The sequence below is a fragment of the Odocoileus virginianus genome, chromosome 15, assembly GCF_023699985.2.
Source record: "Odocoileus virginianus isolate 20LAN1187 ecotype Illinois chromosome 15, Ovbor_1.2, whole genome shotgun sequence".
Classification (NCBI taxonomy): domain Eukaryota; kingdom Metazoa; phylum Chordata; class Mammalia; order Artiodactyla; family Cervidae; genus Odocoileus; species Odocoileus virginianus.
In genome coordinates this window covers 14,290,794-14,305,414 of record NC_069688.1, presented here as the reverse complement: position 1 = coordinate 14,305,414, position 14,621 = coordinate 14,290,794, and the positions used below count along the sequence as shown (strand labels likewise).

The window sequence follows — 14,621 nt, the reverse complement described above, 5'->3', positions numbered from 1 at the left end:
CCCTGGAGAAGGGAAAGGCTACCCACTCTAGTATTCTGGCCTGGAGAATTCTATGGACTATATAGTCCAGGGGTTGCACGAAGTCAGATGGGACAGTGCAACTTTCACTTTCATTAATCAACCTATAAATCAAGCTATTTGCAAGTGGGCTGGTTATACCCATGGAATTTCAAATGTGACACTTTAAAACGAAACCATCTTATTCTAAACCATCTAGCCCCATCTTATTCTAAACCATCTAGCTGGCTAACTCATGCATATCTTCATAACAATGTAAGTCATCATTACACTTCCTTAACTCTTTTGGAACACTTGTTAAGAATGAAGAACAAAAAGAAACACTTTTCAGCAATCCATTTGCAGATCAAGGGCTTGTTTGTTGTCAAGTTCATGTACTTTCCTCATAGAAGAGCCTCTCTCTCCATATCATGTAGGTCTACACTTCTACAAACAAGGCCCCCTACTAGATGCTAGGGATACAAAGACTAAAGCAGTGTCTTTTTTCTTTTTTTGTCTGTAGGGGAAGGGAAGTAATTTCCTACTTGCAGGGGTATTATACCTTTTTTTACACAGTTAGATAATAAATATTTTTGGCTTGTTAGCTGTACAGTTTCTGTCCTAACTACTCATACAACTCTAATACTGAAGTAGGAATGCAGCCCTAGACAGAATGAATGGGCATGGCTGTGTTCCAATGAAACTATTTACAAAAACAGGTGGCAACTCCTGAGAATATGACGAAAGCTATGGGTCCTTTCTCCCTAGAAAACTGCATTCAGACATGTAAGTTTAAACATTATTTCAGAGTTTTCATATGCTGCCTGAAAAAACACTATTAGTGGACCCTAGTTAAGAAGTTTAGGACCAAACAAATATATAGTCTTCCCTCAAGCCATAGTTACTCAAATCTTTCTGTATTATTCTAACCTTGGTTCCCTGGTCTTTGGTTCCAAATAGACTGAAAACAAAGGAGTAGTGGGTAAAAACACACAGAAAGTAAAAAAATTACTATAATCAGGCAAACTGGCAATAGCAAACAGTCATCCTGGTAAGAAATAGGAAAACTAGATAAAGCAGAATTCAAAAATACTATAGGCCACTTTATGTAAGTCTTGTACAAACAGATCCTGATGTTATCTATATAAATTATAGCCTTTGTAATAATGATCGGAATACAGGGAGTTCTTTTAAAGACAGGAATTATTCTCCACAGGAGACACATAAACAGCCAGCCAACAAGCACAAGAAAAATTATTCAACATTATTAACCATCAAGGACGTGCAAATCAGAACCACAAGATACTTCATACCCACTAAAATGGCTAAAATCAAAGAGACAAACTATGACAAGTTGTTAGTGAGGATGTAGACAAAGTGAGATCCTCATACAGTGCTGGTGAGAATATAAAATGGTACAGCTGCTATGGACAACAGTTTGGCAGTTCAACATCAAAACAGAGACCATTCAAGCCAACAGTTCACTTCAAGGCATATACCCAAAAACCAAAACTCTATGTCCACACAAATATCTGTACACCAGTGTTCATATCATTCACAATAACCCAAAAGGGTAAATAATTCAGATGTTCATCAACCAATAAGTAAACAGAATTTCATATAACGAAATCTTATTTGACAATAAAATGAAGTGCTGATAGACACTACAATATAGATAAACCTTCAAAACACTGTATCAAGTAAAAGAAGCCAGACACAAAAGGTCATTGTATGATTCTGCTTGTATAAAATGCCCAAAATAGGCAAATAGATAGAAAGTAGATTTAGAAGTCTAAATAGAGATAAAAAGTAGATCTGCAGTTCCCAAGGGGCTGGGGATGGAGGGATAACGGGCACTGGGTTTCTTTTTAGGGTGAAGAAAATGACTTGAAATTAAACAGCAGCAACACTTGCACAATACCACTAAATATTCTAAAACCACTGAATTACACTTAAAAATCATGGATTTTATGGTATGTAAATTACATTTTAATGGTTATTTTAAAATAATAAAAAGACAGGAATTCAATATATTTGAGGAAGATTCTAATTTAAAAATACCAAGCCACTCATCTTTAAATCAAAATTAAAACAGCATTTATTTTAATACATTCCTTTAATACTGAGCACAATGTTTCACAAACCTGAGTAACATACAGAGCCTTATAACGATTTTGAGGATTTCCTATATTAAATTTTTTATGATTATGTACAAGCCAACTAGATATAAATTCATTTAAGTTTTATACAAATAAAGCTATAAAAGCAACCATTGACAAAAATATTAACAGAATACACTGGAGGTTTCCTGACACAAATTCTATTTGCTGTGTGAATGTAATTCAGATTGCTATGGGTTTCTCTTGAGTTGAGCACGTTACCTATCATGCTTGTTGTGTATCTGGATGACTCAATTCATCCCCTTCTATTATCCAAAGGGCTCCAAACCTTCATCTGAACAGCATGTTACGATCACATCACATAGCTTTCTCTTGGAAGCAGATGCATCGTTTATGTATCAAGATCAGACTGGGTTCTTATCTCATGACCCTGAGATAACTAAAGCAGCACTACTTGGTGCCAACTGTAAACATAAATGTAGGGCCTGAAATTTTATGGCTGTTATCTAAAAGGCAGCAAGTTGGATGATTTAGAACTTTTTTTGTTCTTCAGATCATGAAAGAAATCTTTAAATTCTCATTGAGAATTTATGGACCCTCCCTTCCCAACTTTACTCTAAGAAGACAAGTTTTAGAAATAATGGGATAACTTAAATTGTGTTTCACTGATTCTAAAAATTGTAAAACTCCCCCCATTTTAACATCCCCAAAACTGGGATGTATATTATAACTGATGGCACGTCATAGTTTTAATTTTCAGTGTTTTTTCCTTTCTTACTATCTCATAAAATAATGTTGCATGTTTCAATTGTTGCTACCTTGGATTTCATGAAATATAGTAGTAGGTGTTCCATGAATGTGCTCAGTCATGTCCAACTCTCTGTGACCCCATGGACTGTAGGCCACCAGGCTCTTCTGTCCATGGAATTTTCCAGGCAAGAATACTGGAGTGGGTTACCATTTCTTTCTTCAATTCCATGAACAGTAGATGAAATAAGCGGCAGATTTAAATATATATAATAATAGATCAAGTAAATAATTAAAAAAATAACAGTAACAAAGAAACAAACTTAAAAGGGCACAACCTCACTTATCTGGAGAATCTGTTACACAATATAAGAATAAAAAAATTCTACTTGAGAGTAAGCAGGCTTACATTCTTTATGAGAAGAATTAATGTAAAAATAATTATTTCATCAAAACAAATTTTACTCTAATTGGCACCCCCCCATTTGTATTAAGCCCACCAAAATGGGGAGAAAAGTGAAGGTTCTGAGCTAATTAAAGTTAGATTTAAATTTTCCCTGGTCCAAGTAAACCCAAGCTCCATGAAATACATACTTCCTAATTCATTGAAACTAATTCCTTGACTATTAAAATGGGATTCATTGTAAAAATAATTAGCCTCCAACTAATAAAAATAAATGAAAAAATAAATAAATAAATAAAATGGGATTCATGCTATCTACCTCAGGGTTCTTGAGAAATGAAATTTAAATATGTATAAAGCCACCTAGTCCCACAGAACAAATCAAAAACCAAAAACAAAGAAAAAACATGTTCTGCCTCCTTTGTGAAGACAGTTTTAGAAGCATACCAACAGAGATATTCATAAATGACTTTCAATTGATGAAAAAACTTGGTAGCAATCAGAAATACAAATACTATCTTGAATAAAAGCTTTTTATACATGCTTCCCAGGTGGCGCTAGCGGTAAAGAACCTGCCTGCCAATGCAGGAGTTGAAAGAGATCAGGTGTAATCCCTGGGTTGGGAAGATCCCTTGGAGGAGGGCATGGCAACCCACTCCAGTATTCTTATTTGGAGAATCCCATGGACAGAAGAGCCTGGTGGGCTATAGTCCAAAGGATCATAAAGAGTCGGATGTGACTGAAGCAACTTAGCATGCAAAGCATAGGCTCTGAAGCAGAAGCATATGTCATAAGCAAGTTACAGTCATAAAGTCTCTTTAGATTACTCAAGTACCCAGAACTGATCCCGTATCAACCAACCTTGTCAGCTGCATTCACACACATAATAGATACTGCCTTTGAATAAGAAAATAACAAACCTAGTACATATTAAATTTTTAATTCAATAATATTCATTTAGTACAATTTCATTTCAAATAAACTTCATTTTATACCTTGAACTCTTGATCAGTTAAGAACACACTTAAAAATTAAATGTAAATCCTAAATTAATACTTTAAAACTATTTTGAATTAACATTCAAGCATCTTATATTACCTTGTAAAATGTCTGCCATTAGCATGTTTCTCCGTTATCACCGTATTCTTATCAAAACTAGAATCTGAAGAATTCTGTGCATTTTTTCTCAAGGACCTTAAAGTACGTGTCTGGTGGTAGGTTTCAACTTCCTTAACTGTAGACCCATCCTTCAAAAAAAAATTTAAAAAGCCATTTAAGTTTTTCTTCAGTCAAATATTCCAGTTAAACTCCTAAGACTTCTCTCTGATTAAAAAGTTTGTAACAACTGCTTTTGGTACAGTACTACTTTTGCATCTCTGCAAGAAAACTAAAATAGTTAATATCTAGAATAATCATTTTATGATAAACAAGTATGAGTGATGTCTACATGGTGGCTAATATAAGATTTATTAATGGTTTATAGTTCTACTTCATAACAAGTGGTCCAGAGTGAAATTTTCTACCGCTGATACAAAGTTGTAATAGTTCATAACAGTAAGTACGCCTCCTTTTTAAGGCTACAGAAATTAGAAAGATACACTCACAAACCATGGAACCACTGGCGGCAACTTTAAAATAACCAGACAATCAGAACTGCAATTTTGGCTTCAATGACAAAAAGGAGTCATTGCTATCTCACACAGTTTCAGTCAGATAATGTAAAAATGAATTAAAGACTGTTTACATATGTTGGTTGTTCAGTTATTATTAAGTCGTGTCTGACTCTTTATGACCCCATGGACCCTCCAGGCTCCACTATCCATGAGGTTCTCCAGACAAGAATACTGGAGTGGGCTGCCATTTCCTTCTCCATTAAATACGCTAATTTCTTGTAAAAACCATAGAGCTCCACGTAACTTTGTTTTTGCTCAATACTCTCTAAGTTAGTGGGTTGGCTTTATAAGCTACAGAAGTTCTGTCATAAAGTGTTCAAGATTTCATACACGCCTCTTAGAAATCACATACAGGTGTTTTCACATTAGAAGAGAAGCAAATGTACCTAACAACTCTATAATCCTAAACTTTACTACTCTAAAAATTTATAATTTTAGAAAAACAGGCATTTTTTTTAAAATGAAACATCATTCCCCCGATGCTTCTTAGGCTGGCTTTACCTGGTCATTTCATTATGTTTTATTAGGATATTTTGTCATTTAATTTTGTTTCAGGAAGAATATGACTGGCTCACAAGTAAGAATATTTATATCATAAGGACCTGTGTAACAAACTGACATGCTCTTAAAGGCATGAGAGGACAAGTTAAAAAAAATTAAGTTCTTCATAAGATATTAAATGATATGCACTTTTATCAATGTGCCCATATTTCAAGATGCTTGAAAAAAGAACACCTATACATTTAGATAAGAGCATTATTTTTAAAATGAATACCTATACCTTATATGGATGTGGTGTAACATAAGACTCCAAAAAAATTGTTTAACAGTATCTATTTTCAGTTTCTCAACTTCCACATGTACTTTTTCTTAAAATGGATCTAAGAAGACATCCTAACACAAGGCATCCTCTTAAATTTACCTTTCTCCCATTTTACAAAAGAAAATCGTTATCTCTCACTCATTCTGAATCCTACTATTATATAGGGGCTGCTTCAAGGCATTAAAAATCTTTGAAGAGCCAAACAAAGAAAAACACTAATGTAGGTGTTAAGAAAATGAATGACTATGCTAGGCAACAAATCCTTTCCTTTGTTAGATGATTCCCAATTCTTCGCTTTTAACAAAATTGAAAGGAGACCTAATCAAGCTAAGAGACCATTAAAAATGTTTGGCAAGTGATTTTCTGCACATAAGCCAGAAACACTGAGTGGCACTGCTAACAAAACTCCTTTCATTACTATCTATTTATTTATATGAACAATGTTTCTCAGCACTTACCTTTACAAAAACAATTAAACAAGATGCCAAAACACTGTCCTCAACAATAAATAAGATCTAGCCACAGATATATAAGCTAACTGGGTGGGTAGAGAGACTTCAACCACATGAAATCCTAATAAAAAATTACTTCCTATGTTCGATCATTTTAATCAAAATATTTTTTGTTGTTTTGATCAGTTGAGTATTAATTACGATAATTCAATACACAAAAATTTTGTTTCTTGGAGCTCTGTCATGGAAAAGTGGAAAAAATCCAAATTTTGTTTTTACAAGTGTGAAAGGATAATTAACAAATGACTTTCAAGCATGAAGACATATCAAGATAAAATGCTGTTGGTTAAGTGGATGGGAAATAAAAATTAAAAAAGAAAAGAATCAAGGTAAAATTTCTGGCTGTTAAAAGAGCTTATTTGTTAACTTTTAATGTTTCAAGACAGGTATCAAATAACTATGATTTTTAGATTCCAGGGGTTACTTATAAAAGTGTGATGTAATAGAGTTATTTTTTAATGTCAACTTTAAAAAAATGACAGAAATTATCTCCTTTTAACTATTTAAACTGGTGTGGGGATGGGGAGGACCTTAGATGGCAGCTTAAAAATGCAAGAGATTATAAAGCTAAAAAAATTTAAATACTCAGAAGAAAACATACGGAAAACTTTCATGATATTGGATTCGGCAACAATTTCTTAGGACACCAAAAGCACAGAAAACAAAAGAAAAAGGTAAGTTGGACTTCATCAAAATTAAAAAACTTTTTTACGAAGGACATTATTAATAAAGTAAAACGGAAACCCCTGGAACTGGAGAACGCATCTGCAAATCATGACAATGACAGAGGACTGATACCCACAATACATAAAGAAATTCTGCACTGTCACAACAACAGAAAGTTAAAAACAGGCAAAGGACTTGAATGGACATTTCTTCAAGGAATATACACAAACAGCCCATGTACACATGAAAAGAAGCTCAACATAACTAGTCATAAGGAAATGGAAATCAAACTCAATGAGGGATCACACTAATTAGGAAGGCTATTACCAGGAAAAAAAAAAAAAAAAGAGAGACAGAGAGACAAAGTAAGCATTGGCAAGAAAGTGAGGAAACTGGAACCCCTGTGTATACTGTGGAAACTCATACGGCAATTCTTCAAAAAAAACTAAGCACAGAATTACCACATCATCCAGCAATGCTGCTTTTGGGCATAATACTCCAAAAAAGTGAAAGCAGGGGCCTGAAGAGATATCTGAATGCTCCTGTCTATAGCAGCATATTCACAATAGCCAAACAGTGAAAGCAGAGTTCATCAACAAGTGAATGGATTAAAACGATAGGGAAAAAAAACAAAAAAGAACAGCTAGTACACACAATGAAATATTATACAGTCAAAAACAAAGGAAATTTTAACACATTGAAATAACACAAATGAATACTCTATGCTAAGTGAAATAAGTGAGTCACAGAAGAACAAATATTGTAGGTTTCTTCTTCTGCGGCTCCTTGCCAGGGGCTCAGAAGAGGGAAAATGGAGAGTTAGAGTGTGTGCATGTATTTTCTGTCCACTTGGGTGGGATCTCAGTTCTCTGACCAGGAATTCAACCTGGGCCACTGCAGTGAAAGTGCTGAGTTCAAACCGCTGGACCACCAGGGAATTCCAGGGAGGGTTAGTACTAAGTACAGAGTTTGTTTTGGAAGATGAAAAATTCTGAAGAGCATGGTGATGGGTTACTGAATAATGTTACTATACTTAATGTTACAAAACTATATACTTAAAATGGCTAAAATGATAAATTTTGTTATTTATATTTTATTACAATAAAAAAAAAGTAAATGTCACCATATTCCTGGGAATAAAAAAAAAAAAAAGGTTTCCACAGAAAAAAAGCAAGGGGAGTGCTAAATACTGGGAAAAAAAGATTCCCTGAGAAACTCAGAAGACTTAACCTTTAAGCGGTCTAAGTGAATCTGTGATTTGCAGAAATTGGCTTAGCTCATCGTCCCTAAGTACTAAGCATCAAGAAAGGCTCTCCTTAACAGCATGGAGAAAAAAACAAAACAAGTGTTTTGAGAATCATCTGTACCCGGGCATACACTGGGGAATTTAAAAGTATAACTTTCAAAAATGTTCTTTATAAAAGCAATATAAAAATAAAAGTAATATGTGCCCATTACAAATGGGAAAATTAAGAAATATACAACAATAAAACTATCACCCTCAATTTCAGTTATCCACAGATAGAAATGGGTTAACCTTTGGATACACAAACCATTCTTTTCCTATGCATACACATTCACACAATTTTAAAATTGAGCTAATATTATTTATGCTTTGTAACTGTTTTCTAGTGATACGATCATTTTCCCAAGTCATGAAGTATTATTCTAAAAATCTTTTTAGATGAATGAATAGTAATCCAGCCATTACATGAATCTCTTTAACAAAATGCATCATAGTTACTTTACAGGTGAAACCTGGCACACAGCAAGTGCTATATGCCTTGCAGCTATCAGTATTATAATCTTTTAACTGTCTTCCAAACTCCCAGATTTGTTGTCTATACCTCATCTTAAACACTATCTTAGCAGATCCCCGATCTAAAAGTTGCAACTTCTAAGCCTAAAATCAAGAGCCAGACTAAAACTGATAAAAATGGACTATCTATTATTGTCACAAAAAAAGTATACTCTCTCAAATGCAGAGTAGGCAATGCCAGGGAGTAACATTCACCACATGTCAAAATCTATCCATGCCTCGAGATACTTCACTGAGTTGTGCATTTACCGTTATGTTGTGATATGCTTCAAGTTTTAAAAAATCTCACATGGGTTGTATATATCAGTGTCAAGTTTGGGTTATCTTTCCAGACTTCTAAATAAATGTACAATTAAAAAAACAACAACCATCAAGTACCTTCTACATACTACAGTGTGTTTATTTTACCTAATAACATACAGAATAAAATGTACACAACCTAACCCTACTACCCATCCTTAAATGTCTCTTCAGCATGAGAAACAATCCTAACTTTAATGAATTGAAGAGACTCAGATCTGTGAAAGCCCAGAAGGACAATGGCTAACCTGACTCCAAAAGAAAGGGGCATCCAAACTTATAGTTTAAGAAGATAAAATTAAAAAAAACAGATTTAAAACAACAACAAAATATTTTCCAGGAACCCATACAGGTCAGGGGTAAAAAAATCCTTAAGCCCAGTTGAGTGAGATCATAAAAGCAAAATGTGGTTAATAGGTAACTTTATCTTTAGAACCTGAATGTCAACCTCCAAGCTCAGATGAAGAAAACTATAAGTTAATGAATATGAATAAATCCAACTATCTTCATGAAAAAAAAGAAGAAAAAAAAATCCAACTATCTTCAAAAAGAAATCTACTCCAAGAAATACTCTGTCAGTAAAAGCATGAATGAGACTAAGAAATACTCAAGTACAGTGAGAGTGGACCAAGGAAGTTTCTGAATTGCATGACTGACGTAAAAAGCAAGCTATAATCAAATCAAATCAAATCCATTGAATGTAAAGTCCTATAATTAGAAAATATTTCAATCACAAGAGTATGTTTCATTTTTTTGTATTGGTGAACTTCCTCAGCATGAACTTCCTCAAGACCCAATCCCATGCTCACTAAATAACCCTCTGGTTACAATCTATCCTACCGAGGAATACTATGTTTCAAAAATGTGTAATAATCCCTACTGGAAATCCTAGCCTGGAGAAAATCTTTTCTACCCTATGATAACCAGCCTAACTGCTAACTGCTCCAACACCACACACCACTGACACTGCAAGACAATCAACAACAAAATATTTATTATGCACCTAATATGCTTGAGGTTCTAGGAGTATATACTGCTGAGCAAAAGTTCAAAATCCAAATCCCTATGGAGTTCCATTCCGATTTGGGGAGAGAAAAGAATATTTTAAAAGTAGGAAATTATACTATATTTAGAAGGTGGTAAGAGCTAGGGAACATACAACAGAGCAGAGCAGCCTGACAATGAGCAGTTTGCAATTTTCAGTAGGGTTGTTAGGACAAGGTAGTTAGCAAACACTTCAAACAGGCTACTTCATCCAGTTTCTACATGGGACTCGCAGCTCTACTTCTTCATATAAAGGTGAACTGAGCAAGTTATTTAAAGTCTGTGCTGCAGTCCTCTTCCCTGTTAAACAAGGATGCCTATCTTATAAAGTTATGAGGAGTGAGTTAATATTTGCAAGATTCTTGGAACATGTTAAGCACTGAGTTCTGAGTTGTTGCTTTTAATTTCAAAAAATGTAAAAGGTAAAGGAACATCTGATACAGATATCCAGGGAAAGAATATTCCCAATCCAAGGTAGAGCAAGTGCAAAGGCTCTGGGATTCAATGAGCAGCTAGGCCAAAGTGGCTGGAATAGACTGGGTTTTTCAAAGGGAAGAATGGAAGAGGATGTCATCATAAAGGGAAGGGGGCAAGGATGTATATAGGGCTGCTTCTCAACTTTTATTCTATTTAGATAGGGATTTTTGAGCAGAGTGATAAACTGTTACGACTTTTAAAAAGATCCCTCTGTAAGCTATACTGAGAACTCAGACTTTCAAGGGAGGAGGGCATTATATGTAAGGGTGGCAAATAGGGAGGCTAGTCAAGAATCTATGTTAATAACCCAAGGGAATTCACTGGTGGTGCAGTGGTTAAGACTCTGTGCCAGGGCCTAGTTTCAATCCCTGGTTCTAAGATGCCACAAGCCACTCAATGTGACCAAAAAAAAAAAAAAAAAAAAATCTATTTTAATAATCCAGGCAAGAGATAACAGCTTGAATCAGCAAGGCAACACTAGAGCAGCTGAGAAGTCATCAGATTCTGAATATATTCTGAAAGTGAAGCCAACAGAATTTGCTAATATGAACTGAGAGAAGAGTAAAGGATGACTCTAAGGTTTTCAGCCTGAGAAACTTCAAAGAAAAAAAAAGTGCCCATTAAAGTTGACTGAGATCTTAACAGCTGACAATAACTGAGCCCTATGTATCAGCCAAGTGTCCAGGTAATCACCTTACATGCATGATCACATTTAATTCTCTTTATCCATGTGGTGGGTTTCACTCCCTTTCAAAAAGTACAGAAACCTGCTGATATTGGTAAGCTGATTGGTAAAGAACATTTTTAAAAAATTAACTTCTTAATTGCTGAAGTATAGTTGATTTACAGCGTTGTGTTAATTTGCAGAGCAAAGTGACTCAGTTATACATAAACATACACATTCTTTTTCATATTATTTTCCATTATGGTTTATCACAGGAAGAACTAACAGTTGTTTTAAGCGCCTATATTACTTAACCACTACTCAATACATCATTATGGTCACAGGAACTGGCACTGTCCTGAAGATAATAAACACTCAATATTTACTGAAATTAATTAGTTCTTCTGAACAAAGGTTAGTAAGTCAAGTGACCAAGTTCACTGAAGAAGTGTCCAGCATCCCTAGATCTCTAACAACTTCAGCCTGTGACTGGGAAACAGATCCTGAAAGTCAGAAAGTTGTTTGGTTTTTCAATTCAGAATCACAATGTCAGAGACTGAATGGGCTCTTTCATTCCCCTCGGTTAAGAAATAACTCTGCTGAGGCCTCTACAAGAGATTTTGACAATTTCATATCGCGATCTCTCCCTTACCTGTGTTTTTCACTCTCTCCCACCGTACACACCTCGCCTCAGCTTCAGTCTGACTTACCAGTTCTAACCCTATCTCCCGTCCTGTTTTTCCTACCCCTATGACTACCCTTCGCTTCAGCAGAACTAGATTACTTCCTGCTGCCTTAACTTTGCTATGTACTGTTGCTTCCTCAATTACTGTTAACATTTTGCGAACGCGGTCTCCTCCATCTGTGCCTCTTTCAAGCAGCTAGGGGTGGCGGAGGGACTCTCTCCCTCGGACTTAATTAAATCTACCAATCAAACATCCCATCTGTACATCAGACCTAGGAGAAGAACTTCTTTCAAGACTATACTGCTCCAGCTCCATGGAAACCTACAGACCTTGTTCATAGCTGTTTAACATGAAAATAAGGGAAAGGGAACGGGCTATGGAAGCGGAAGATCCAAGTTCCAACTTTCGATCTCCCACTTCTCGAGTCCGTTTTTTCCATCAGTAAGATACGTAACTATCCATTCTCATGGTGCTGTTATGAGGCTTAAGTGAAGAAGACGTAAATGAAATGTCGCTCTCCATCCCTCCACGTTATGCAACCCGGTGTTATTCACTGCGTTCGGAGTAACGAACTTCTCTGGATCGTAAACGCAGGTCAGGGAACCTGAGTCACAATCTTTCTATCCCCTCGCGGCTCCTAAGACACTCGTTATGCACACAAGTAAGCGCTCGGTAAACGCGCGTGGCTCGCGATCGCTGCGAACCTAGGGCGGCAGCCTGGGCCATCGGTCCCCGAGGTGTGCGAGGTGGGGGGCGGGGCAAGCCGCTAACCAAGGTGGGGCCCCGATCTGCACTTCGGCTGCTGAGACCTCCGGTTTCCTCTAGAGTCAAATCAGGTTAACACACCCTCCCAACAGTCAGCCCTTCTCTCCACCCGACCCACACACCCCTTCGGGCTCCGATCCTAAGAAGCCTTCCATTTTACGTGTCCTTGACAAATACTTCTCCCAACCTATCCCCCCTCCTCTGCCCCAACCCAAGCCAACTGTCACTCGGATCCCACCGCCCACCCCCATCTCCCAAGGCCCGGCCGGGCAGCGGGCAGCCCCCCAGGCCCGGCCCCAGGGGCCCGCCCCAGGCCCGTACTCACGCCCGCGGCGGCCGCGGTGACGGCAGACTGCTCAGCGGCGCCGGCCGAGCGGAGCCGCCTCCGGCCGATCTGCTCCAAACTGAGGAATTCGCTGGACAGGTCCAGAGAGTCCGTGGCCGAGGCGGCGGGGTGGCTCTGCAGCTCTAGACTGCTGCGAAGGACCACCATCTTCTCTCCCTTCTCGCCCAGCCGTCCGCGGCAGGAGATCGACCAGACTTCGGACAACAACCGCTCACGCGCTTCCGCGCTCCGAATTCTGGCGCCACTCGCGCCGCGCCGCCGGTCGCAGCGCGCGCGCCCGGAATCCCTCCGCCACCAGTCCCGCCCACGCCGCCACCACTACTACGGCCGGCTCGAAACTTTCCTTTCCGTAGCGCGGAGGGCTTTGGGCCGAATTTGAGCAGGACCCACACCGACGGTATCAGGGACCCAAGGCAATGGTGACAGGAGACTGTTCACTCCTTTTTCTTAGATAATTTCGGCTCGCTGAGCTCGGCGGAGGGACACTGCGGGTAGCGAAGCGACATTCTGTTTGGAATTTTGGCGCGTGGACGCCGGCGGTGGTGGTGGGGGGGGGGAAGGGAGGATCCCGGCCTTTCTGATTGGCTGGCGGGGCCTAGTGGCCCCTCCCCGCCCCTCCCGACACCCGCCCTCCGCTTCCCGCCACGCGGGATTCAAATGGAAAATGCGGAGTCCTTGACTGGGGCGGGAGAATGCACTTGACTTTGGCAGGTTTTGACTTTGCTTCTTAAGGACTCTTACTGACGACCCAGACGAGTTTAAGAGACAGAGAGCTAGAAACAAGCGGGTAGAGTATTATAGTTAAAAGCAGGTTCTGTAACCCAGCGCCACCCGTTCCCGCGATCTTGAGCAAAAGATTCGCCCCGCCTGGTCTTAAATCTCCTAATCTGTAAATTAACTCTAATTTTTAACACCTAAGGTTCTAAGATATTATTATGCCTTATATATAAATGTTGGCTACTATTCCAGAAGACAATAACTTATCTGAAAATAAAGCAGTTACACGACTACTTTGATAATAGCATGCTGAATGATCAGAATGTGAGCGGAGCCCTAGCAGAACAGAAACAAAAGCTATTTATTGATTTGGACGTCTGCGTTTCCTTAACTCGAGGTGTATTAAATATTTATTGAGCACCTATTACGTGCCAGGCAGTATTCTAAGCAGTCGGAATGCAGGTGTTAACAAAAAGCAAAAATGCCCTCGTGGAACTTAAATTCTGGTGAAAGGAAGACTAAATACATGATATGTTTGTTACAAGGTAGTAAGTGTTAACAGAGAAATGTGAAGTAGGGAAGGTGAATGGAAGCTGAGATTTTAAATAGCGATTAGAGAGAGTTTCATAAAGTTTAAGCAGAGGTCTAAAGGAGGTTATGTATATCTGGGAGAAGAGAGATTTAAGCAGAAGGGGGCGGGGGGGACAGCGGGCCAGTGAGATCAAAGAGGAAAATGCTGCTAGAAGCATATCCTGCAAGGCCTCAAAGGTTTTTTTGCTTTTTATTATAAGTGAGATGAAAAGACATCACAGGGTTTGAACAGAGGAGTGACCTATTCGGACTTTTGGAAAGAATCCCTTTC

General features: G+C 38.0%; 1 protein-coding gene across 1 annotated transcript in view; it reads right to left on the bottom strand.

Moving 5' to 3' along the window:
- The window catches only part of ATAD2 (ATPase family AAA domain containing 2), a 66,190-nt gene extending 52,615 nt beyond the window's left edge, over positions 1-13,575 (bottom strand). Inside the window, exons 1-2 of the mRNA XM_020879014.2 lie at positions 13,022-13,575; positions 4,366-4,514 (exon numbers count right to left, since the gene is read on the bottom strand). Coding sequence (XP_020734673.1) covers positions 4,366-4,514; positions 13,022-13,189 — 317 coding nt within the window. The 5' untranslated portion in view covers positions 13,190-13,575. The remainder of the gene's footprint in view (positions 1-4,365; positions 4,515-13,021) is intronic.
- Between the last annotated feature and the right edge of the window lie 1,046 nt (positions 13,576-14,621).